The sequence below is a fragment of the Chrysemys picta genome, chromosome 20, assembly GCF_011386835.1.
Source record: "Chrysemys picta bellii isolate R12L10 chromosome 20, ASM1138683v2, whole genome shotgun sequence".
Taxonomy (NCBI): domain Eukaryota; kingdom Metazoa; phylum Chordata; order Testudines; family Emydidae; genus Chrysemys; species Chrysemys picta.
Window position 1 is genome coordinate 24,808,231 of NC_088810.1, and position 25,443 is coordinate 24,833,673.

The following is a 25,443-nucleotide window of genomic DNA, read 5'->3' on the forward strand; positions in this document are numbered from 1 at the left end:
TTGGGGGGCAGAGGGGTCGGGGTGTTGGGGCAGGCGGAAGGGAGGGGGCAGAGGGATCGGGCTGTGGGGGACAGGCGGAGGGGAGAGGGCAGTCCGGGGGCAGAGGGATCGGGCTGTGGGGGGCAGGCGGAGGGGAGGGGGCAGAGGGGTCGGGCTGTGGGAGGCAGGCGGAGGGGAGGGGGCAGTTGGGGGGCAGAGAGGTCGGGCAGGCGGAGGGGAGCGGCCGGCGGACCATGCCGAGCTCCCCGGGGGCCGGCGGGCGGGCGGAGGCGGAGCTCGCTGGGCGGACCCGAGCCCTGGCAGGGCCGGCCGGGGAGGGGAACTTCCCGGCCGAGCGGGCGCTGCCAGGCCCGGCCCCGCTCCGCTCCGTGGAGCCGGGAGGGCGAGGCGGGGGCGGCCCGGCCGGAGCGGGGCTGGATAAACCCGCCGCCGCCGCGCCCCGCACGCCAGGAGCCAGGACCGGCGGCTGAGCCCCGCCATGGGGCTGCGGCTGCTCGTCTGGCTGCTCTGGGCCCTGGGCGGCAGCGGCTCGGGGCTCCCCGGGCCCCGCCACGAGTCCGGGCCCCACGGAGCCGGCTGGGGCGCCCGGCGCGCAGGTGAGGTGCGGCGGGGGAGACCCCGGGCTGCCCTGGGTGCGGGGGGCGCTGGGGCCGGGAGAGCGGGGGGGGGGCACGGAGACCGCGTGAGTCACTGGGGTCGGGGGGGCTAGAGCGGGGGGGGGGGCGCTGGGAGCCAGGACTCCTGGGTCCTCTCGGCGGCGGGGAGCGGGCACCTGTCTGCGGCTGGGACGAGCACCGCGCTGCCTTTCCCAGCACCTGGCGACCCTGTAGGGAGAGGCCGCGACAGGTGCGAACCGGTGCTCATGTGACTCCTGGAGACTTTGGGCCCAGGCCCCCCCCTCCCCCCGGCTGCGCAGGTGCCCGTCGGGGCTAGCTGAGCTGTGGGGCCAGGTGCCATGAGGATGCCGTGGGAGGCCGGAGGTTCCTGTCTGACACGGGTGGGGGACCTGGGCCCACTGTGCTTTTCCTTGCCTGCCGTGCCCAGAGCACCCCTCTAGGTGAGGGTGGTGGGGGCCCCAGAGCAGTGGGGCTTGGAGCTAATGCCCCAGTGAGAGGCAGAGAGCAGCTTCCGTCTTGGGGCAATTGGCTCAGGCTCTCTGCAGACTCAGGCAGGTTTCGCTGCGTCAGTTGTACTCAAGGCAGCTCCCCCCCATCACGCAACTGACTCTGCCTGTGTTTGCAGAGAGCCTGAGACAATCGGTTGGGGGGCAGGCATTGGCACAGGGCCTGGCATCGCTGGGGTGGGGGTGGGCTGCATCTACGAGCCATAGGGAGAGCCGTATGGAGCCAGGGGGCTGCAGGTCATGGAGTCTGCCATGGGGCTGGGAAGGCAGGGCCCTGGTGTCCCTGCACCAGTGGGGGTGGAGGAGGTGGTCAGGGGATACGGGGGGGTGGGCTGAGCCCCCTTCCCAGGGTAAGCTTTGCCATCACAGGCCCTGGGGGTGGGAGTGGATGCAGAGTGCCTGGGGAGGAGATGGGTGAGGGGGTTGAGCTCTTCCCTTGACATCCCCCAATCCTTGGCCGTGCCTGCGGGGCAGGTGTCTAGACTTGCCCAGGGGATAAATGTCGTCGTCCCCCCCCCCCCCGTCCCCCCCCCCCCCCCCCGCTATCTGCTGCCCAGCCCCCGGCTGGTGTCTCAGCAGAGCCGAATGGATGTGAAGCCTGAACGCCTGTTGGGGGTGGGGGGGGTGGACGGAGGGAGCTGGGGTTACCTAGCCCCCCCCCCCCCGGGAGACCCAGCATTACAATTATCGGGGAGGTGGGTCTCCTAGCAGGGCGGGAAGGTCTGTGCTGGCATCCTACCCCGACCGGCTCCTCCAGCTCCACCCGGGGGCTTGGCGTGTGGCCAGGGGCTGGGAGGAAGGACGGGGGCGGCTGATTGCCCCGCCCTGACCCCGCCAGGTCGCCTGGCTTCAGGTGCAGCTTTGGAGGGATGGGCCCTGCCGTAGGTGAAGGGCTTTCTCTGTGTGGCCCCAGCGGCTGGTGCCCTGTGGGGCTGGGGGCTGCCCATGCCTGCTGGGCCTTGGCCAGGCTGTCTCAGAGTGGGACCCTTGGCAGTTCTTTCCTGATGCACATGTGGGTCTCTCGGCACCGCCTGCCCAGTTCAGGCAGGAGACAGCCCCATGCTGGGAGCCCCCCAAGTCACCCTGATTCCCCCCCACTTACGTCCTCAGTTCCCTAGTCTTTGTCTACACCAGCACACCTCTGCTCCCGACAAACACGCCAGTGTGTTAGCGCTAAGTCAGCCCGGGAGACGCTCTCCCACCGCCGCTCGTTAGGGGTGGTTTGATTAGCCGTGGGAGAGCTGTCCCCTGGCATGGAGCGGGCCCTGGCAGTGGTACAGCCGTGCTGTAGTGTAGACATGGCCTACGTATCCCGAAAGCGCCGCCGTCTCTCCGCGGGGCAGGGGACACACGCAAGTGAACGGCGGGAACAGGGTGTGGGCCCTGCTCTGAGCGCTTGCCGAGAGAGGGGTGTGCGCCCCACCTGCGGTGTGGGGGTGAAGAGCCAGAGACACTCGCCAGGCCACACGGGGTGCCAGGCTCAGAGCTGGGAATGGGACCCAGGAGTCCTGGTTCCCAGCCTGCCCCTGATCCTTCCCGGGGCACCGAGTCAGATGTGGAATAGGGCAGGGGTCTGGATCCCAGGGCACGCTCTGTGCACCTGCCCGGCCTGGAGCCCCGGGAGGGGTCTGGGGCCCCATGTGCCCATCTGGGGGAGGGGTGCCGTGCTCTAGGAGCGCATGGATCTGTGCTGCGCGGGGCGAGGCCTGGGTGACGAGGGGCCCCCGGGGTGATGGCTTTGTTCTCGGCCCCGTGCAGGCGGCAGCACCAGGCGGCAGCGTGAGGACCTGGGACATTATTGGCACGTGACGCCCCGGATCCTGCAGGGCAACCAGACACTCAGCATGGCCGAGACAGAGCTGGTAAGGACTCTGTCCTCCTCCCCAGCAGCCCCTGACTGCATTCCCTGGCACCCCTACTCCCCCCAACTGATGCACACCCCCCCCCGGTCTTGTCCCTCAGCGGGGGCCTCTCCCTGGCCCGGGCGGGACCCAGTCCAGCTGGCAGGGAGGGGCACTTGGGGAGCCCTAGCGCTTCCCTCCCAGCCCCATGGGTGCTACTCTCGCATCGCTCCCCCCACCCCAACTGGATTCCCCGGCTCCCTTTCCAGGCACAGGAAACCCAGCCCCTGTCCCGGCTCTGGCCTCCGGGTTCCCAGCGCCTGCCCAGTCCCCGGGGTCCCGGCAGGGAGCAAATACCTGCAGCCTCTGGGGGGGATGGGAGCATGGGGAGACCCCCAGCCCTGCAAGGATGGGGGAGAAGGGACCTGCTGCATTCCAGCTCCCCCCATCCCTGTGTGGGAGTCCCCGGCCCCAGCAGGCCCCGCTGCCTTGAGTGGCTTCCTCAGGGGCATCTGGGACTCGAGGATGCCTGGAGAAGGTCCCTTCAGACCCACGCTGGGGGAGGGGCAGGGAAGGAGACGCTGTCCCTGTAGACTCCCCCGTCCCCCCCCAGCCAGGCGGGCTGTGTGAGCTCATTCCCGCCCGCCCCCCCGCCGGAAGGGCCTGGCCCGGCCACAGCTAGGGATCCTCTGTGGCATTTCCTCTTTGCTCCGTGCTGGGCAGGAAGCGCAGGGTGTGTGTGTGGGGGGGGTGGGACACCTCCTGCAACACCCCACCCCCAGGACAATGAGCTAATGAGGGAGGGGCGCTTCCTGGTGAGCTCCGGGAGGGGACCTCCATCCTGACCTCTTCCTCACCCCTGGCACTCTAGGGCCTAACCGAGACCACATGAGTGGTGGGGGCTGCCCTGTATCCCGCTCCCTCTGTTCCCCCCTCACCTGCCGGCACAGCTTGGGCCCCGTCGGCGATGCTGGCTGGGGAGGGTCCGAGCTGGGCGACCCCAGTCCCGGGCTGGACAGAGCTGCGATGCCAGGGCGGGGTGAGCCGGGGCATGGTCTGCCAGGGGGCATTGGCGGGTGCCCCCCCCCACACGCTTCCTCCTCCCAAACACCCTCCATGTGGCCATTTCCTAGCAGGATCCCCCCACCCAGCTTCCTGCATGGGGGGGCTCAGCCCTGGGGCAGGGGCAGAGGGGCTGGCTTCACCCCTCTCCAGTCCTGGAGACTCCATCTCCCCCCCCCCCCCACCCCCCCGGGCTGCCCTGGGGCCGGATCGGGGCGCCCCCTGGTGGGGACCAGCCCTAAGTTACCTCCTGGGTGAGTGATGGGGGTGACTCCCAGGCTGGGGGTCGCTGGCAGCTGGGCCTGTAACCTGCTCCTTGGTCTCCCCCAGGACAACTTCCCAGCCCGGCTGCAGGTGGCCCTGGACCTGGAGGGGGTGCAGCTTGTGCTGGAGTTAGACCAAAACCGGTGAGTTGGGGGGGGGGGGAGGCTGGGCGTGTTCCCTGTACCCCCTTCCTCCCCTCCCTGCCAGCTGGCTGCGACCCCGTGGGGGGGAAGGGGGGAGCAGCTGAGCTGCACAGGGCCTGCTTTGCTGGGCCCTAGGGGGGAGAGCTGGGGGGCTGCAGTGGGTGGCCGGGGCACCCGTGTGTTGTTCTAGGGAGCTCTGGGGGTCAGGGAGCTGGGGAGTTGCGGGGGGGCTGGGAGGCCCTGGGGGGCAGGGAGCTGGGGAGTTGCAGGGGGGCTGGGAGGCCCTATGGGGAGGGAGCTGGGAGGCTGCAGGGGGGGCTGGGAAGCCCTGGGGGGCAGGGAGCTGGGGAGCTGCAGGGGGGGCTGGGAGGCCCTATGGGGAGGGAGCTGGGATGCTGCAGGGGGGGCTGGGAAGCCCTGGGGGGGCAGGGAGCTGGGGAGCTGCAGGGGGTGCCCATGCGTTGTCCTGGGGGGACTCTGGGGGGTGGGAGCTGGGGGGCTGCAGTGGGTGGCCGGGGCACCCGTGTGTTGTTCCAGGGAGCCCTGGGGGTCAGGGAGCTGGGGAGCTGCATGGGGGGCTGGGAGCTAGGGAGTGGCCGGGGTGCCCATGTATTGCTCTAGGGGAGCCCAGGGGGCTGTGCAGGGGCAGTGGCCTGGCAGCAGATTGGCTCCAGCTGGGTCATGCTCCCCCCGGCCCCGCCTGCCCCTCCTTAGGCCCCGTGGAGGGGGAACACCCTCCGTCTCTGTTCTTGGGGAGCAAGGCCGTGTCCCTCTGGCCTACGGGGATGCTCCCATTGTAGCACTGGGGGCCGTGCTCCAATGGGCAGTGCAGCCCCTGGCACCCCAGAGCCCGCGGCTGGGGGGAAGCCTGTCCCTGGGCTCCCTCTCACTGTCTGTCTCTCTCTCTGGCAGGGAGGTGGCTCCGGGCGCCCGGGCACTACTCTATTACCTGCCCAACGGCACGCGGGTGACGCAGGCCGCTGGCTCGCAGGTAGGTTTGTGGCTGGCCATGTAGGTGTCACAGATTCACGGGATCAGTCTCTGGCAGACCCCTGCAGCGTGGCAGACCCCCAGGGGTCCCACTCCTCCCCCAGGGCAGGCCATGTGGCTTCACCACCTCCTTAGACCGAACCGCTCGGGCACCTGCCCTCCTGCTTCACCCAGTAGGTGACTCTGATGGCAGTGCCCTGGCCATGGCAGGTGGGACTCGGGCTGGTGGTGGTGCTGCGAGCTTCCCCAGGGCAGTGCCCTGTCATTGACACTGTTGTATTTGTACTGGTACCAGTGTCCCCTCTCCTTGTTGCTCGCCAAGGTGTTATGCTCATACAAAGCACACGGGATCTTTATAGAGGAAGGCAAATACGCAGCATTTATTGAAAATACAACAGTTAGCATATGCTTCCCTCTCTCTCTCCCTCCCCCCACGCCCCCGTTCCCTCCGCAGTGATGTTTATAGTTACCAGTCTGTTGTAGATCGAGTCAATCTAAAGGCCAGTTCGATTGAGCACGAGTGTGGAGCTGGGCTCTTTTCAGAGTAGCAGCGTGTTAGTCTGTATCCGCAAAAAGAACAGGAGGACTTGTGGCTCCTTAGAGACTCACACATTTATTTGAGCATAAGCTTTCGTGGGCTACAGCCCAAAGAAGTGGCAGTCCTCCTGTTCTTTGAGCTGGGCTGTCAGTCACGACCCGATGCTCTCAGGCTTTGCAGGACTGAACCCAGAGTTCCATGGCAAAACACCCCAGCTTGATAATTGTACATTCCCATTTGAGTCCCTGCATTTTGCAATGTTATCCTGTAACTATTAGTCCTTAAGTGGTGTTAATCTTGGGGTTTTCTGCTGTTATCATTTGATGGTTCTTGTCGGGCTTCCCATCGTTATCTCCTATTTGTTGTCTCGCCTTCGGGGGTCCCTGCCTCACCTCTGAGGCCTTCAATGCTGCTAACATGTTTAGCATCGCGTACAATGGATGTTTTCTGATTGTCTCTTGGTCTTTCCGAGTCTCTCACTTTTTCTTGCCCATCTGGACATTTGTGATGGCTTTCACACCTCATCTTTTCTTGATGCAGACATTCCTCATTCACACAAACAATCTCTGACAGAAACCTTCAAAGGTATCCAGACAGCAGTTTGCATATTCAGCAGAATACATTGTAAATCAAGCCTTGCTAAATCTTATTACTAAAACAATTCACGTTGGGGCTTCAGGCCCTCAACATTCCTCTAATCTTCTTAACATAGATACAATACAAGATCCTGTCTCTTACTTACTGTGACGAACTGGGACTGTTCTTAATGTGGCCTTTGAATGCAGAGTGGGGAGTGTTGGCTGGGAAGGCAGGGGAGTGTGGCTAGGATAGTCGGCATGGGGGGATGTGAGACTGGCCGAGGGAAGATACCTGAGCATGTAACATGAGAACCCAGGAAGGGATTAGAGGCCAGGTGACACCTTTGCCCGGGAAACTGAACAAAGGGTGGGGGGAGAGTTTCAGAGCTGGCTGGTGGAATGGCTGGGAGGCAGATGGGGCTCTGACCTCCCAAGGGGGCTCTGGTGCCCTGGGACCCCAAGATGGACCTAACTGAGGGGGTCCTGTTGTCTGTACCTGCAAGACCTGTCTTGGACTGTGTCCCTGTTGCCTAAATAAACCTTCTGCTTTCCTGGCTGGCTGAGAGTCGTGGGGAATCGCAGGAAGCCGGGGGTGCCAGGCCTTGTGTCCCCCCACACTCCATGACACTTACTAAAACCTTAAAACAAAGAAATGTCTATTTAACTAGAGTGCCTAATTTGTAATACATATCGGAAACCATAGTAGACGTTATAACTTTTCCTAAAACAAAAGGGAGACCATCATCAGTCATGAGGATTGTTCTGGTCTCATTCCTTTCGGCTATTCAAAAAGGGGGGCTGACAGGATGAAATCAAATCCTACATTAATTCTCATGGGACATTATAAAATCCTGCCCCTACAAGGGCTGCTCTGCAGGGGGAGAGGTCCCGGCTGGGCCCCCCCGAGAGCTCGGCTGGGCCCCCCCGCTCAGAGCTGCAGCTAAACTCGGCTTCTCTCCGCTGCAGGGAAACTGCTGCTATCGGGGCCATGTCCGGGAGTATCCAGGTTCCTGGGCCAGCGTCTGCGCCTGCTCCGGACTCAGGTGGGGGAGAGCTCTGCAGCTCCAGACTGGGGGCTGAAATCGGAGATGATGGGGGGGGGGGCGCGCAGGGGCAATGGGTGGGGGGTGCCCTGGCCAATGGAAAGAGGCGGGGGGGCAGCTCTGTGGGTTTTAAAGAGGAGCCGTTCTGGGTGCCCCTCAGTCCCGACCTGCAGCCCCAGTGATCTTAGCCCAGCAGGGGCTGCGGTTTGGCTGAGCCCCTGATCCCTGCCTCTCTTGTGACCTGCCTTGCCCGTCCCTGCCGCCCAGCTAACGCCCCGTCTCCCCCTCCTCTCCTAGCGGCATCCTCGTGGCCTCGGAGAACAGGAGCTACGGCCTGGAGCCGGACCCCCAGGGGCCCCGCGGGAGGCACCTGGCCTACAGGCCCCGGGATATGCGGCTGGGACACAGGGAGTGTGGGCTGGGCCCTCCCAACCACACGCACCCGCTGCTGGACCTGGAGCCGCGCAGGGTAGGTGGGGGAGGGGAATTGGGGGTGTCTGGGGCCACAGCCCCCCCCAAGTCTCATTCGTCTCTGAGATGGGGGGAGCTGTTGCCTGGGCCACTGCTGCCTGCCCTCCCCGGCCCATGGGACCCCCAGTTCTGGCTCTCGTGTCCATGTGGTCGCTGAGTGCCCTGCTCCCCACTCACTGGCTCGCTCTTCTCCCCAGGGGAAGCGGGAGGCAGCCCCAGAGCAGCCCTTCGTGGAGCTGGTGATGGTGGTGGACCATGCAGAGGTGAGTGACTCCTGGCCATGGGGCTGGGGGGGGGATCTGCCTCACTCTCCTGGGCCCCAGGGAGGCTCCCCCCCCCCCATGTGATGTGATGTGATGTGGGTTGTGACGGAGCAGGGAGTGGGGCAGATTTGACCTGGGAATGTTGCAGGGGGGGTTGCAGGGGGGATGTGGGACTTCCCTTGAAGGAAGCTACCTGAGCTGTAACCTGAGCCAGGAGGGGGTTGGGAGAAATAACACCTTCTGCCCCGGAGACTGAACAAAGGACAGGAGGAGCTGGGGGGAGGGGGAAGAGAGGAGCTGCGGGAGGAGTTTTGGTTTGGTTTCAGTTTGGGCTGGGAGGTGCAACGCAGGGAACCCCAAGCTGGGGGCTAAGCTCCCTAAATCCCCCAGGAGGACTTGATTGAGGGGTTCTGGTTGTACCTACACGCTCTGCTTGGGACTGTGTTCCTGTCATCTAATAAACCTTCTGGGTTACTGGCTGGCTGAGAGTCACGGTGAATCCCAGGAAGAGGGGTGCAGGGCCCTGATTCCCCCACACTCCGTGACAACCTCCTCTCCCCCCTGCAGTTCCAGAATTACCCCCAACATGGAACGGATCCAGACCCGGATGCTGGAGATCGCCAACCAGGTGGACACGGTGGGTCCCTAATGGCCCCTGGGATGCCCTCTTCCCCCCCCCAGCTCTGCCAGTGCCCCTCACTCCCACCCCACAGCCCCGGTTATCCCAGCCTGGGCCTCCCCCTCCCCCCAGCTCTGCCAGTGCCCCTTGCTCCTGCCCCACAGCCCCACTTATCCCAGCTCTGTCGTGTTCCCCTTCCCCCTAGCTCCACACCCCTCACTCCCGTCCTGCAGCCCCAGTTATCCCAGGTCTGTGTCATTCCCTCCCTGCCCCCCAGCTCCACGCCCCCCTCACTCCCATCCTGCAGCCCTGTTGTCCCAGCCCTGACTCCCGGTGTGGACTGCCCTGGTGCGGGCAGTGGTGCCATCAGTGACTCTGGTCTGGCCCCCACTGCCCGGCCAGCATCTCTAACCCCAGCTTCCCCCCCCCCCAGTTCTATCGGCCCCTGGGCGTCCGCGTGGCGCTGCTGGCGGTGGAAGTGTGGAACCAGGGGGACCCCATCACCGTGGGGCCCAGCGCCCAGGCCACGCTGGAGCGCTTCCTGCAGTGGAGACAGAAAGAGCTGCTGCCCCGGCTCCCGCATGACAACGCCCAGCTGCTCACGTGAGTGCGGGGGTTGGGGGGGGGCCGGGCTGGAATCTGTCCGATGCCAGGCGCACGTGGCCAGGATCTGGGCTCTGGCCCCCCCTAACACTCGCTCTCTCTTGCAGGGGGGGCCCCGCTGGAGGGGGGTAGCGGTGGGGATGGCGTCCCAGGCCTCCATGTGCTCGGCCGCGCGATCGGGCGGGGTCAGCGTGGTGAGTACCTCCCCTCCCCCCTCCCCCCCAGCCCCATTCCCGCCCGCTCTGATCCAGCCTCTCTGCGCAGGATCACTCGGTCAGCGTCCTGGTCGTGGCCTCCACCGTGGCTCACCAGCTGGGCCACAACCTGGGCATGACCCATGACGGTGCCGGGCGCCAGTGTGACTGCCTCGGTCCCTACCAGGAGCGGAGCTGCATCATGGCGCTGCCCACGGGGTGAGTCTGGGGGTGCCTCGGCATGGGGGCGCAGGGGGGTCCCCGGGCCCTGCCCCCCCCCACTCATGGGCTCCCCTCCACAGGCTGATGCCCGGTCTGAGCTTCAGCAGCTGCAGCCGGCAGGACTTGGAGCGGAGCCTGCGCCGGGGCCAGGGCTGGTGCCTCTTCAACGTGCCCGAGCCCAAGAGCTTGGTCGTGCGCCCGCACTGCGGGAACTGGCTGGTGGAGAAGGACGAGACGTGCGACTGCGGCCTCCGGGGGGTAAGAGAGGGGAGGGGCGGGGGGATGAGGGGATGTCTGCTCCCCCCCTCCGCCCCCAGGGCCCCGCTGTCACGGACTCAGAGATCGTGCCCACTCTTGGCCCCGTGCGGTCCGTGGGGGGGTGAGACAGCCCTTCTCGGGGGTCCACTCTCTCTCCGGGTCAGGCCCCTCCACCTCCTGGAGCCGCAGCTCTCGGAGCCTTAGCACGTCTGTCTCTGCCACGGGCCCCCTCAGGGAGTCCCCTCACTCTGGACCCCCAGGGCCGGCTCCAGGGTTTTTGCTGCCCCAAGCAGGAAAAAAAAAGAGGCACGATCACGATCAGCTCTGCTGCCGCTGCTTCAGTCTTCGGCAGCAATTCGGCGGCTGGTCCTTCGCGCCGAGAGGGAGTGAGGGACCCGCTGCCAAATTGCCACCAAAGAACCGGATGTGCCGCCTCTCTCTCCGTGGGCCGCCCCAAGCACCTGCTTGCTGGGCTGGTGCCTGGAGCCGGCCCTGCCTCCACCCCCCCGAAGGGGTTGATGCAACCCTGTTCTCTAGCCCGGAGCGACTCTCAGCCAGCGTAAAACAGGAGGGTTTATTGAGAGTTGAACACAGCACAGGAAACTCTCTGACCCTCAGGCCTGGCCTCCCTCAGCCCAGCACATCCCAGTCTCTCTGCATCCTGGTGGGCTCTGCATGCTCCCCCTCTCCAGCCTCGAGCCCCCCTGCTTCCCAGCTGGGCATCTCAGATCCCCGGCCCCAGGCCCCGCCTCTGTCCATTATCTTCTCTCCAGGTAAACAGGGTCGTAAACCGGGTTGCCTGGGCCTCCTCCCCTCTTCTGTCCTCTGGTCCCTCTGGCTGGAACCAGCTGGTCAGGTCACCGGGGTCCTCTCCCCGCAGCCCATTGTCCTCCCACTGGCCAGAACCGGCTGCAACTCCTGAGCTGGGTCTCCGGGTCGTCAGGTCACCAGTCACTGGGGTCTCCATCCTCCAGGCCATCGGCTGGGGTCCCAAGTTCCCTCTCTGGTCCTGTGTCCCAACAAACTCTCTCTCTCCTCACCTCGTTAAACCAGTAACACTCAGGGAAACTGAGTCTCACCCCCATCTGCATGCAAACCACTGGAAAACCAAGGGAAAAACAAGAAAATCCCCCACTTTGTCACAGGCGCTCACCCCGCCCCTCTGCCCCACAGGAGTGCACTGACCCCTGCTGCAATGCCAGCAGCTGCCAGCTGGCCCCTGGAGCTGAGTGCGCCACGGGGGATACCTGCTGCCAGGACTGCAAGGTGAGTGGGCAGGTGTCACGGGGTGTGGGGGAGTCAGGGCCCTGCACCCCTCTTCCTGGGATTCACCGGGACTCTCAGCCAGCCAGTAAAACAGAAGGTTTATTAGATGACAGGAACACAGTCCCAAGCAGAGCGTGTAGGTACAACCAGAACCCCTCAATCAAGTCCTTCTGGGCGGTTTAGGGAGCTTAGCCCCCAGCTTGGGGTTCCCTGCGTTCCCCACCCAGCCCAAACTGAAACCAAACCAAACCTCCTCCCGCAGCTCCTCTCTTCCCCCTCCCCCCAGCTCCTCCTCTCCTTTGTTCAGTCTCCCGGGCAGAAGGTGTTATTTCTCCCCACCCCCTCCTGGCTCAGGTTACAGCTCAGGTAGCTTCCTTCAAGGGAAGTCCCCTATCCCCAGTGCAACCCCCCTGCAACATTCCCAGGTCGAATCTGCCCCGCTCCCTGCCCCGCTCCCTGCTCCGTCACAGAAGGGCCCTGCTAGTGCCCCTCACTCCTGACCCGCAGCCCCCTGCCAGCCCAGCCCTGGGCTCCCCCTCGTCACACGATCAAATGGCAGCACAATGAACATTAACGGCGGGGGAAGGAACGGGTTATACCTGGGCTACGGTCGCTGGAGTCCAGTGGCGGGGCTGCTGCTGGAACTAGCTGAAGCAATCCCAGACCCACTGGTGTTTCTCGTCGAGAGCCCCCGGAGGGCGGAGACGGGCAGACGTAGGGCCCAGGGCGTTACCGACTCATCGGCCTGACCTCGCTGGCTGGCAAGAGCAAACAGTTCAACACCTCGGAGCCCCTGGAGCAGGCGCTAAGGAGCGGCCGGTGCGGACTGGTCACGGACATCCCCAGCCAGCCTCTGGCGGGGTCAGCGGGGAGCGTGGGAGGTGTTGGGTTTAGTCAGGCTTTGAGCACCGTCCCACACGACAGCTGGTTTTACTGCAAGGGGGGGGTCACGGCTCTGCGGGGTCGGCTCTGTGCCCCCAGCTTGGGCCCTTCGATTTGCCAGACCCCCCCCCCCATGGGTTCCCCTCATCCCTCAGGGCAGGCCATGCAGCCTCCTGAACATGGGGGCTCCGGCCTCCTGCTTCACCCCGGGAGCACTACCAGAGGCCAGGCCAGGGACCCCCCCGTTCTGACTCTCTCTGATCCCCAGCTGCGAGGGGCCGGCTCCACGTGCCGGGAGCCCCGTGGTGAATGCGACCTCCCCGAGTTCTGTGACGGGCTCTCTCCACGCTGCCCTCCCAACACGTACCTGCAGGACGGGCAACCCTGCGCCGGGGGCCGGGCCTCCTGCTACGGGGGGGCCTGCACCACCTACCAGGGCCAGTGCCAGGAGCTGTGGGGCCCAGGTAAGGGGCAGGGGGCTGGGGGGAAGGGCGGGATGCCGTGGAGCTGAGTGGGGGAAGGGGGGTGCCGAGGCCCCGGCGATGCTTATGGCTCTCTGTCCCATGCAGGTTCGGGCCCCGTCTCTGACGTCTGCATGGCCTCCCTGAATGCCAGGGGGGATGAGCATGGGCACTGCGGGCAGCGCCCCAACGGCACCTACATCCCTTGTGCCCAGTGGTGAGTGACCCCTGTACACACCACCCATCTGTGTCCTCTCCCCCCCCCCCCCCCCGGGTCCGTCCATCCTCCTGACCCCTGTCTGCCCGTGTAGGGACGCTGGCTGCGGGAGGCTGCAGTGCCAGGGGGGCAGTGCCCAGGGCACCCTGGAGGATGGGGGGGCACCCAGCTGCCGCGGGACCCCCCTGCCCCTGGGCGAGGATGTGAGCGACCTGGCCATGGTGCTGCCGGGCACGGCCTGTGGCCCCGGGAAGGTGAGCTGGGGGGACACCCTGGGGTACAGGGGAGGAGCAGGTGCAGCAGCCAAGTGGGAAGGGGGTCGCTGCCCCCCCCCCATGCTGGGCCAGGGGCCCCCCATCTCTCTCATGACTCCCTCTCTCTCCGGGCAGGTGTGCAACAGAGGCCAGTGCCGGGACGTCTCCGAGCTGGGAGTGCAGGAGTGTGGGAGCCAATGCCACGGGCACGGGGTGAGCAGGGCAGCAGGTCTGGGGCGGGGGGGAGGCTGTGCCATCCCTTCGCTGAGAGCCCATCCGTGACGAGGCTCCTTGTGTCTCCCCAGGTCTGCAACAACAAGGGGCACTGCCACTGTGAGGCGGGCTGGGCCGCCCCCGCCTGCAACAGCCCAGGGGCCGGGGGCAGCGTGGACAGCGGCCCCGGGGGCCTGGAGCAAGGTGAGGGGGCTGGGGGTGGGCAGGGCATGGGGGTGGGGCTTATCGCACTGTTTCTGACACTGATGAGGCTGGGACCCAGGCGTCCGGCAGGGCGGGGTGGGACTCAGACCCAGCTCTCCCTGGGGTGGGGCTGGTGGAACCCGAGGGCCAAGCTGGGCATGCGTGGCGCATGCAGGGCCCCCCCCAGCTGCGTGGGGCGTGAGAAGAATGGGGCTTTGTGTGCCGGTGCCAGGCGGGCGGGGGGGGGGAGGGACTTTGCTGCCAGGGACACTAACAGGCTGTTCTCCTGCCAGGGGGCAGCGCGCTCCCCACCACCCTGCTGATCCTGGCCACGGTGATCCTGGTCCTCGCTCTGGGGTTTTGCTACGCCAAGCGCACCGGCCTGCACCAGCACCTCTGCCAGCTCGGCAAGGGCACCAGCTGCCAGTACAGGTAACGCCGCCCCCCCCCCCCCAGCGCCTGCCTCCCCCCCCCCCCCCCCCCGTGTGTCCCCAGCACAGTAACCACCTCTGCTCCCTGCCTCTGGGGAGAGCCTCCCCCCGGGTCGTGTGATACGTTCTGGGCCCGGGGTGCGACCCTGACTCTGTTCTCCCTGCAGCGCCAAGCCAGGGCCCCAGGTGCAACTACTCAGCGCAGGAGTCTCGGCCGACCCGAACGGGTAACTCGCTCGTTGGGAGCTTCCCCACGGCAGTGCCGTGTCCATGGGCCCCGGTGGATAGATGGGGGAGCGGCACGGGTTCCCCTGACTATATTCCCAAATCCCCCCCAAGTGGGGGGGCTCAGAGTCACTTGCCCGGAGGATCCCCCCCCCCCTCCCCGAAGCAGGAAGCCCTGTCCTCCAGGCTCCGAACGGGGACTCTCTCTGCTGGTGACTGGTCGCTGAGCGCTGTCCAGTCCCTCACCCCCAGCTCTGCGGGGCCTGGCAGTTTGCGGGGAGGCAGGGGGCTGGCCTCCCCAGGAGGTTAGGGGGTGTGGCTGCAGCACAGGCGGTGGGGTGGCTGGTCGCCATGGGCCTGCCAGGCTGGGGGCAGCTGGCCCCAGCGAGATGCCGCCCTGATCTCCTATAGGGGGCTCCTGCCTGCCCCCCGGCTGGGGAATTGGGGACACGAGGGCCAGGCACGCCTGGGGGCAGTGCCGGCCTGGGGGGCCACCTGGGGCCTTGCAACCTGGCTCCAGCCTGACCAGAGACAAGGACGCCCCCGCCGGCTCCCAGCCCCATCCCGCCCGGGGGGGGTCAGGACCACAGGAGTCCAAGACCCAGGAGTCCTGACCCCCACCCCCCTTGCCAATCCCCTGACCACCCCTGTGTGTTCAGCCTTGCCCCCCCCCCGCCATGGCTCCCTGGCCTGCAGTTTCCTGGCAGGGGATTGGCCGCAGAAGGGTTAACCCTGAGGGTTGGGGATGTGTGAAGTGGGGGGACCCTGCCCTGCGGGCACCTGAGACGTGTTTCCTCCCCAGGATCTCTCAGCTGGAGCCGCGAGGCTCCACCGAGCCCCACCCCGGGCGCCCGCGGCCCCTGCCTGCAGAGCTGCAGATGATGCCCATCAGTAAGGTGAGTCCAGCACTGCCCGCCCCACCCGGGGGCCTCTCCCGCCCCGCCTGGGGCCCCAGAGGCTTGGCTCATTGCTGGGGCAACTGGGGCTAGGCTGGGGGGCAGGGTCCTCTTCCTATGGGCCACATGTTCCGGGGATGGGCTCTGAGCTGCTACAGCTGCCAAGACGGCCCCCGTGGCGGACGGCAGGTGCTCAACTCAGGGGCACAATCCCCAGTCAGTGCTGGCCCCAGGGGCACTGGGGGTGCTGTGCTCCCGGGCGGGGGCTCCGTAGGGGGCTCTCCCCCCTGGCAGTGCTGATCCCAGGGGCACTGGGGGGCCTGTGCTCCCGGGCGGGGGCTCCGTAGGGGGCTCTCCCCCTGGCAGTGCTGATCCCAGGGGCACTGGGGGGCCTGTGCTCCCGGGCGGGGGCTCCGTAGTGCGCTCTCCTCCGGCCGTGCTGGACCAGTGTCCTGGGGAACTAGGGGGCACTTGTGAGAGTCGGGCTCCCGACACGCCAGGGGGAGAACGGGAGGTTTAAACCCCCCCGGAATGAGTAATTGAGTTACCGAGTGGTGGAGTCCTACGTTCACTCGCCGCCCGAGTGTCTCAGGTGAGCGCTCTCCAGCCAGCGAGTCGCCCCTGCGCGTGCCGGGCTGTGCCGGGCATGAGGGCTGCGGCTGGGAAGGGGTGTGCATGAGTGTGCGTGTGGGTGTGTGCGCGGGTATGGAACTGTGATTGGAACAGTGGTGCCACTTCAGCTTCCCCTCGCGCCAGCGCGGCGAGGCAAGTCACAGCCCTGTGCCACGGGGGCAGCAGGGGGCGTTCTCCGCTCTTCTCTGGCCCCAGGGCGGTGATGGGGGGCGGGGCAGCAGGGGACGTTCTCCCCTGGCAGTCGGGGCTGGCCCCGTGGGGCACTAGGGGGCGCTGTGGGGCAGGGAGCATTACGGGGGCTCAGCAGGGGGCGCTCTCCCCCGGCAGGCAGGGCTGGCGCCGTGGGGTGCTAGGGGGCACTGGGGGCGCTCTCCCCCGGCAGTCGGGGCTGGCCCCGTGGGGCGCTGTGGGGCAGGGGGCGCTCTCCCCCGGCAGGCAGGGCTGGCCCCAGGGCAGTGATGGGGGGTGGGGCCGTGCTGCAGGGAGCATTATGGGGGGCAGCAGGAGGCGCTCTCCCCTGGCAGTTGGGGCTGGCCCCGTGGGGCACTAGGGGGTGCTGTGGGGCAGGGAGAGGGGCGGGGGCTCAGCAGAGGGCGCTCTCCGCTCTCCCCTGGCCCCAGGGCAGTGATGGGGGGTGGGGCTGTGCCGCGCCGCAGGGAGCATTACGGGGGCTCAGCAGGGGGCGCTCTCCCCTGGCAGGCAGGGCTGGCCCCGTGGGGCGCTGTGGGGCAGGGGGCGCTTGTCACGGAGTATTGGGGAACTCAGGGCCCTGCACCCCCGGCTTCCTGCGATTCACCATGACTCTCAGCCAGCCAGTAAAGCAGAAGGTTTATTTGGATGACAGGAATACAGTCCAAGACAGGTCTTGCAGGCACAGACAACAGGACCCCCCCAGTTAAGTCCAGCTTGGGGTCCCAGGGCATTCCAGCCCACCCCCCTTCGGGGGGGTCAGAGCCATCTCTGTCTCCCAGCCATCTCTCCAGCTCTCTTCCAGCCCTCTGCCCTCAGCGACCCCTCCCACAGCCTTTGTTCAGTTTCCCGGGCTCAGGAGTCACCTGGCCTTCAACCCCTTCCTGGGTTCTCCTGTTACACACTCAGGTATGCGCCCTCGGGCAGATCCCATCCTCCAATGCAGACTATCCCAGCCCCACTCCCCTGTCAGCATTCACAGACCACAGTGAGAACAGGCCCAGTTCGTCACATCTCTCCCCCCTTCGAGACCGAACTGAGCAGGGTCACTTTAGCCAGTGACCCGGGGAAGTTCGAACCTACCCCCGTTCCCATGGATGCCCCCGCATCCCTCCCATTCCTTGGTGAGAATTACACCAGGCCCCTCCAGTTTCACGCCCCCCCTTAGGTCGGGGGTGCTTGATGGCACTCGCAGTTCGCATGTGGGAAGGTTTATGCGGCCTGTGCCCTTTTCCCACCCCCATACCTCTGGAGCTCCAACTGGGCTGTGGTCTTCTCCCAGCGCTCCAGTCTGGAGGTCTGTGCGTTGGGCTCTCTTGGTTTAGAGCCGCCCTTTTTACCTTGGCCACCCTCCGGAAAGGCTCCTCTATGCTGGGCAAGGGTCCTAAAGCTGTTTTCCCCTTGTCCCAGGCCTTCCTCCCCCTCTGACAGGGGTCACAGGATCCGCAGTACTGTCGGACAGTAACAAAGACCCCAGGCCAGTAAAAGCTCCGTAGCAGCCTCTGCTGGGTACGCCAGGTTCCCTGGTGCCCTGAGAGGGGAATGTCATGGGCCCGGCACAGCAGCTGGCGGCGATACTTCTGGGGTACCACCAGCTGCCTCCTGATCCCCCCCTGACTCCATTTTCCCTGGGGGAGCCCATTCTCGGTACAGGAACCCCTTCTCCCACAGGAACCTTTTCCGGCCACCTCGTCCCATGGTCTGTACCGCATTGAGGTCGGCCAGGTCCCTTATCTTCCGCAAGGAGGGATCTCTCTGCACCTCGGCCTGGAACTCAGCAGCTGGGACAGGGATGGCCACCTGCTCTTTCTCGCCCGCTGGGTCCGAAGCTGCAGCCTCCCTGAGCCGTGTCCCTGGGCGTTCCCTCCCCACCAGGTTAGGGTCCTGCGCCTCAGGCAAGGCACCCCCCCCCAAGGCCAGGGCGCAGTGCCCCTCGCCGGCTCTGACCGCGGGTCACAACTAAGGCGGTCTGGGGGCTGCTTGGCCAGTCCTCTAGGTCCCCCCCCATCAACACCTCAGTGGGCAAATGGTGGTGCACTCCCACGTCCTTGGGGCCCTCCTTGGCCCCCCATTTCAGGTGTACCCTCGCTACGGGAACCTTGAATGGGGTCCCGCCCACCCCGGTCAGGGTCAGGAAGGTGTTGGGCACCACCCGATCTGGGGCCACCACCTCAGGCCGGGCCAGTGTCACCTCTGCGCCCGTGTCCCAGTATCCATAAACTTTCTTCCCATCCACCTCCAGGGGAACAAGGCACTCGCTCCGCAGGGACAGCCCCGCGCCAACCCTGTAAACGGAGAACTTTGAATCCGGAGCATCTGGCCCCCCAGAGAAGCTGGCCTGGGGCCCTTCTCTTTCTTGAGCAGTTGATAAGCTGCCAGCCCCTCTTGCGTTAGAAGCCTGCCCCTCGTCCGTCTGGGCCTCTACCAAGTTAACCCGGTGCGGGTTCGGTCTGCTCAGTCTGTCCTTGAGCTTGGGGCACTGGGCCCGAACGTGGCCTCTTCGGCCGCAGTAATAGCAGCTCATGTCCCGTGGGTCCCCTCGAGCCGGTCGGTTGTCCCTGACGCTGGGCATTCCCCATGGGAGGGGATTCCCCATATTCCCCCTTTGGGAGGTCCCAGGGTGACTCTCTCTCTGCATCGCGGCGGGCCTGTTCCTTTGGGGCTCCTCCCTGCCACCCCCTGACCGGCTCTTTACAAACTCATCAGCCAGCTGCCCTGCGTGTCGCGGGTTCTCTGGCTTTCTGTCCACCAACCACAGCCTCAGGTCGGATGGGCACCGCTCATACAGTTGCTCCAGTACCAGCAGTTTAATCAGGTCCTCCTTCGTCTGGGCCCCACCAGCCCACTTGCTGGCGTATCTTTCCATGCGGACGGCTAGTCGCAGATATGAGATCTCAGGGGTTTTATCTTGACTCCGGAACCTTTCCTGGTACATCTCAGGAGTCAGCCCAAAGTCACGTAGCAGGGCCTTTTTGAATAGTTCGTAGTCCCCTTTCTCTGCCTCTCCCAGTTGGCGGTACAATGCCACGGCTTTGGGGTCCAGTAAGGGGGTAAGGACCCGGAGTCTGTCCGCGGGATCAACCCGGTGCAGCTCGCAGGCCGTCTCAAAGGCCTCCAGGAAGTCATCCATGTCCTCCCCCTCCTTGTATGGGGCCATGATGCACTTATCAAAGCTCCGTGCAGTCCTGGGTCCCCCCTCACTCACCGCAGCCGGGGGTTCGCTGCCCTTCAATCTCGCCAGTTCCAGGTCATGCTGACGCTGTCTCTCATTCTCCTGTCTCTGTCTCTCTTTCTCCTCCCGTTCACGCTGATGCTGTCTCTCATTCTCCTCCCGTTCATGCTGTCTCTGTCGTTCACGATCCTCCAGCTCTCTCAGTTTTAGCTCTTTCTCCCATTCCAGCCAATTCCGCTCCACGGATGCCGAACGTCGCCGGGAGGATCCTCTGCTGGCCGGCGGGCTTCGCCGGGGGGATCCCCTGCTGGCCGGGGGGGTCACGGCGCCTTCGGTATTTGCTGGGCTCCTCCCCACCCTTCCCCTAGGCATAGGAAGGAGGGGTCTCGGGAAGCCCTCAGCAGCCGGCTGACCACTCCCAGCTGGGACAGACACTGGTGCCTGCGCTGCATTTGCCAGGCTGCTTCCCTGAGACACAGGGATCGGTTCATTCGCGCGATCTTCCGCCTCCAGCTGGGCAATGAGCTGTTCTTTGGTGAGCCTCCCAATGCGCAGCCGCCTCTGCTTGCACAGCTCCACCAGGTCGCTCTTAAGCCGCTTGGCATACATCTTCCTGCTGGCCACTCACCGGCCTGTGTGCTCACAGCTCCCCACAGTTCCCAGGGGGCCCCCTAGTGTGCCAGCCCTTCTCGAGGTCACCGCCTCTCTGCCAGGGTCGAGCTGCAGACTCCTCCGCCCCTGGGACCACTCGCTGCGATCCCCCCGGGGGACCCTGTTACTGCAAAAGTCCTTCTCGCTGGTCACACACTCCCAGGGGTAATAACCGTCTCTCTCCCACTCTTCAGCAGGCCTGGTCCCCGTCAATCCCCCTTCGTTTTACTGCTCCCCAGTCACTTACTGCAGGAAGCGCCGTCCACGGGGTGCAGTAGATCCCGCCGCTGCCACCAGTTGTCACGGAGTATTGGGGAACTCAGGGCCCTGCACCCCCGGCTTCCTGCGATTCACCATGACTCTCAGCCAGCCAGTAAAGCAGAAGGTTTATTTGGATGACAGGAATACAGTCCAAGACAGGTCTTGCAGGCACAGACAACAGGACCCCCCCAGTTAAGTCCAGCTTGGGGTCCCAGGGCATTCCAGCCCACCCCCCTTCGGGGGGGTCAGAGCCATCTCTGTCTCCCAGCCATCTCTCCAGCTCGCTTCCAGCCCTCTGCCCTCAGCGACCCCTCCCACAGCCTTTGTTCAGTTTCCCGGGCTCAGGAGTCACCTGGCCTTCAACCCCTTCCTGGGTTCTCGTGTTACACACTCAGGTATGCACCCTCGGGCAGATCCCATCCTCCAATGCAGACTATCCCAGCCCCACTCCCCTGTCAGCATTCACAGACCACAGTGAGAACAGGCCCAGTTCGTCACAGCGCTCTCCCCTGGCAGGCAGGGCTGGCCCCAGGGCGGTGATGGGTGGGGCTGTGCCGTAGGGAGCGTTATGGGGGGCAGCAGGGGTGCTGGTCCCTGCCCCCCACATAGGGCTGCTGTGTTGCTGGAGGTGCTGTCTGTGGCTTGGGGTACAGCCGAGCACTTCACTCGCTGACCATCCCTGGCCCTGCCACGAGGCTTGGGGTGCTGATCCCGGCTCTATGCCCCCTCCCTCCCTGGCAGTGTCGGGGGTGGGCAGTGGATGCCGCTGGGCGAGGGGCTCTGGGGTGGGGGGTCCGATTGCTCTGTGGAGCCCTGGGCCAGCCCTAGTGTGAGGGGAGAGGATTGGCCCCTAGGGAGTGGGGTGCATCCCCCCCAAAAGGAAGGGGCCTCCCACCCGGGGAGCAGCCTGGCACGGGGCTGTGCCTCAACCCAGGGCCCCCTGACGCTGGCGTGGGCTGCGACCTCTTGGGATCCTGGGGGGTCCTTGCGAGTGGAGCCTGCACAGGGGCAGGGGGAGGCAATCTGCTCGGCCCCGGGGGGACGTGGGCAGGCGGGCGGGCGTCTCTGTCCTGCGACTTGACTCCGCATGCTGCATGGCGACTGACTGACCGACTGACCGCTGCCTGCATGGTCCCCCGGCCCGTCTCTTAACCCCCGTCCTGGTCTCACTGACACCCCCCGCCTGTCTCACTGACTCCCCCCCCCCTCCCCCCCGCTGCCGCTTTCTCCTCCTCTTCTTTCTGCAGCCCATTCCCCACGGCTGGGCCCGGCCTGACCCACCTTCCAAGCCGCTCCCGCCTGACCCGCTTCCTAAGGAATCCCAGGTAACGTCCTTGGGCCCTGGCGGGCGCGGATGGGGGCCCAGGGCAGCGGCTGCTGTAACCCCCCACCGAGGCCCCTGCATGCCTGTCACTGCATGGACTCACCAGGGGCACTGAGCTCTGCCCGGCTGACACGGGCTCTGCCCCCACGGGGCTGGACTCCAGGGCTTGGTTCGGCCTCCTGTCCCGTGCGCTGGGGGGTGATGGGGTCAGAGCAGCAGTGAGGGCAGGGCCTGAGCGTGAAACCCGTAAGTCTCTCTTCCCCAGCCCCGATGTGGGGGCAGGGCGTAGCCCCGTGGGCCATGCACCCCTGTGCCGGGCTGTGGGGTCCTGGGTGCAGCCATGGGATGGAGCCTTTGCCCCAAGCTCTCCCCCAAGCCTGACAGGCACACCTCAGCCCAGGGGCCCAGCACGCCTTGCCCAGGGTCTCACGCCTGGCCGCTGGAGGTGCGCTGGGCCGGCAGCTCCCCACAGGCCCACTGGCATTTGCACCCAGGCTGGGAGATTTTAGCCCCATCCCATTGGCATTGGGCTCCCCGCGGTGCAGCCTTGGCCCCGTTCTGTCCCTGGAGCCCCCAGTCCGGTGCTGGGCTCCCATCTCCCCCCGGCTGAGGCAGGCAGGACCTGCCTCTTCCCCAGGGGTCTGTGCGGACCCCAGCAGCTGCCAGCGTGGGGCGCTGTGTCGCTGTTTCATTGTCCCTGCTCTCTCTGCCCAGGCCTTGCTGCGGGACAGGCCGCCCCCCCCCACGCGCCCACTGCCTGCAGACCCTGTGCTGAAAGGCACTCAGGTAACCGCGCCACGCGGGGTGATGCTGGCGGTGGCACGGATCTGTGTGTGGGGAGGGATGTCTGGCTGTGGGGGCCAGGCTGCCTGTGTGGGGTGGGGGGGATCGACCTCGTCTCCCCCCAAGGGATGTGCAGGGCACAGCTGGCGGGGGGGGAGCAGTGGGTGCTGCGTGAGCTCCCTCGCCTTGCACGGGGCCCCGGGACATGAGCCCTCCTCAGTAACTCGCCCTGACGTTTCTCCGCAGCCACCAGGCCCTGCCCGGCTGCCTCTGCCCAAGAGGCTGCTGCCCTCGGATCCCACCGGGCCCCTCGTCTCCGGGTCTGAGCTGTCCTCGGTGCACTCCTACGGCCCCCACGTCATGGTGCTGCCCTCCAGGTGAGCGCTGGCTGCAGACACTGCTCGGGGGGCATCTCGCTCACTGGCACTGGGGGGTGGGCTGAGCTGGGACACTGGGGGGGGGGGTGACTAAGGCAGACCCCTGCCCCCATTACTTACCTGTTTCACATTTCCTCTCTCCCCCAGGCCAGCTCCCCCGCCCCCCGCTGGGCATCTCCAGTACACCTAGCGTGAGATGGATACCGCTGCCTGCGTGTGGGCTGCCCGGGCTCTGGAACTTCCCCTCCCTCGCTGCCTGTTGGACTCAGGGTTACTGGGCCCCCGTCGCTGGCATGGCCCCCCCCATGCCCCCTCCGTTGCTGACTCTGGAAGTTCCCGAGCGCTGGGATCTCTCTGGGCTCCTCCCCCTCCCCCACGGAGACGCCCGCCAGCTCGGGGACGCTGCGGAGCCGGATCGGAACTAGCCTTGGGCTGCAGGAGTCTTGGCCTGTTACCCAGGAACAGCATCCGCAGCAGAGTGTATTTGCCCAAAGCCCCTCTTCTGCCCACACTCTGCCAGGGCGCCATCCCCTCGGCTGGACCTGCCAATCCCCTGCCCTGGGAACTGGGCCCCGAGAGGCCTTGGGTGCTGGGGGCTCCAAACACTGGGTGTGGCTGGGCGCACCCCAGGGGAGCGGCTGCGTCTGGGCAGGGAGCACGGGTGAGAGTGGGTGCGTGCCGGAGCTTGTCCTGGGAGATTCGGCACCACCAGAGCCATTCGCTGGGACGCTGCCTGGCTGGGGTGGGAGGGACTCCCTGGTAGGGGGCTCCCCCTTCCTCTGGGGCGCTGGCTGCTTCTGAACCCGCTTTAGATTATCTGCAAACTGTCTAATAAAGGGGCTGGGAGCTGCCTGAGTTAACTCCTTCCACTCCAACGTGAATTCTCTGTGCCCCTGGGACTGGCATGTAGTGCTGGCCACACCCTGGGCAGTGCCCCAGACTCTGCCCATCCTGGGGCCAGCTCTCCCTCGGGGGGCATGCGGCACTCTCGTGACGCCAGGAGCCCTCCAGGGGGCTCAGATCCCTTCTCCATGTGGCCTAATGGAGGCTTCAGGGGGATTCCCCTCAGCCTTGGGGCACTGCAGGGCAGCAGCTTTGAAGGGCCAGACCAGGACCCCAGTCCAGAGCCTCACGCTGCCATCCCCACCCTGGAGAACTGCCCCGCCACCAGGGCCCAGCAGGGAGCAAAGCCCAGGTCTGATCTACTCCCAGGGCCAGAACCCAGGAGTCCTGACTCCCAGCCTCCCCCCGGGCATGCTCTGCTGGGGGTCTCCAGGATGGGGTTGGGTTGCCAGGGGGAAAGGAGGTTCTGTGCCCCCCCAGCATGGCATGGGAGGGGAGCCGGACGTGCTTTGTTCTGGCTGGGGCGTGTGTGTGGCCCAGGCACCAGTGGCTCAGAGGTGGGTGGCTCGGGGGGCTGCCAAGCCCACTCCCCGTTTGCCATTGACCTTCCCCTGCCCAAACCCAGTAGATTCCCCTCCCAGAGCTGGGCATAAACCCTGGGTTCCTGCCTACTCCCCTCTTCCCAGAGCTGGAGCGAGTCCAGCCCCTCCCTGAGTGCCAGGCTGGGTGCCCTGGGGCAGGGCCGTGTGCAGGGTTAGTGCGTAGCCCTCCCCCCTGCATGGGGCGTTGGGCGCAGCGGGAAGGGCCAGGCCCAGGATGAATTCTATTGCCTCCTCCCGTGGGGGGAGGGCAGCGGGGGGAGCCCTCTGAACTGGTGCCATTGACCTGCCTGGGGGGCTGGGGTTGGGCCCTGCTGCTTGCTGGAGCCAAGACCCCGAAATTCCCCCGGCGGTTACCCCGATGCTCCACTAGGTGGCGCGGCGGCTCAAGCTCCAGCCAGGCACAGAGCCAGGCAGCCTGGGAGGGGCGAGTTTGGGGATCCCTGGGGGTGGGGGTGTCTCTATTCCTAAGGGGGAACCCTTCCCCCTCGGTGGCAGGCATGGGGGGCCCCCTCTGCCTCTGGGTACCTTCCCCATTGGGGGCAGACTCTCCATGCCCCCTCAAGCTCGCCCATCCGTTTCCCCAGCGCCCTGCAGGGGGGTGGCCCCCATAGGTAAGAGCTATGGACGCCCCCCTGGGGGTGCTGCTGGGGTGTGTTGGCATCACTCCCCCCGCCCCAGCAGTTCCCATCCCCCCTCACGCTGTGCAGCCAGGACCAGCCCCGGAGCATGGCTCTGGCATCTCGCCCCCAGCTCAGCCTGGTGCGGTCGCTGCTGGTCCATGCTGCCAGGTGTCGCTCGATGGGCAGGACTGCGCCAAGGGGGTGGGGGGCTGGTGGTAGTATGTCCCGTGGCCCTGTGCCCGGCTCCGTCCCATGGCACTGGCCCTAGGGCCTGAGTCCCGGCTTCTCCCCCGCGCCAGCCCAGGTAGCGAGCACAAAGGCTGCTGTTCCTTGCACTGTGTGTGCCAGAACCACTCAGCGCTGGCACCGCCCCCCCCCCCCGTCCCCCCCCCAACACAGAACAAAGTTTCTCTTGTGCTGCCTGGCCGCATGGATCCACTTACCTTTTATTGCCACAGGGGCTGTGGCATTGGCCTGGCTATGTGACTAGACCCAGCCGGGGGAGGCGCTGCTGGGAGGGCAGCGTAACCAGGCTGGGGCGGGCGCTGCTTAGAGCGGGGGGCACTCGCAGCGGCTCTGGCCCTTGCACCAGGACTACAGCGGGCTCTGGGGAGTCACCTGTCAGCACGGGGGCAGGGGGAGGCCTTGGGTCTGAGATGCAGCCCCCAGGGGAGAGGGGTGGCAGGGCCTGTGCCCCTGGGGCAGGGACCACGGCCTGACCCTGCCA

At 66.1% G+C, this 25,443-nt stretch overlaps 1 protein-coding gene across 1 annotated transcript; it reads left to right on the forward strand.

Moving 5' to 3' along the window:
- Positions 1-266: 266 nt before the first annotated feature.
- ADAM15 (ADAM metallopeptidase domain 15) lies at positions 267-23,516 on the forward strand. The gene is given in 26 exon segments (XM_065574351.1): positions 267-596; positions 2,882-2,985; positions 4,357-4,433; positions 5,346-5,424; positions 7,506-7,582; positions 7,880-8,051; positions 8,251-8,316; positions 8,884-8,895; positions 8,897-8,953; positions 9,369-9,542; positions 9,646-9,732; positions 9,803-9,951; positions 10,035-10,212; positions 11,386-11,478; positions 12,629-12,824; positions 12,930-13,038; positions 13,133-13,292; positions 13,428-13,505; positions 13,598-13,709; positions 14,003-14,141; positions 14,308-14,367; positions 15,168-15,261; positions 21,415-21,492; positions 22,206-22,277; positions 22,521-22,651; positions 22,799-23,516. Coding segments are annotated over 26 exon segments (2,715 nt in total). The 5' UTR covers positions 267-478; the 3' UTR covers positions 22,842-23,516.
- The last annotated feature ends 1,927 nt before the right edge of the window (positions 23,517-25,443 follow it).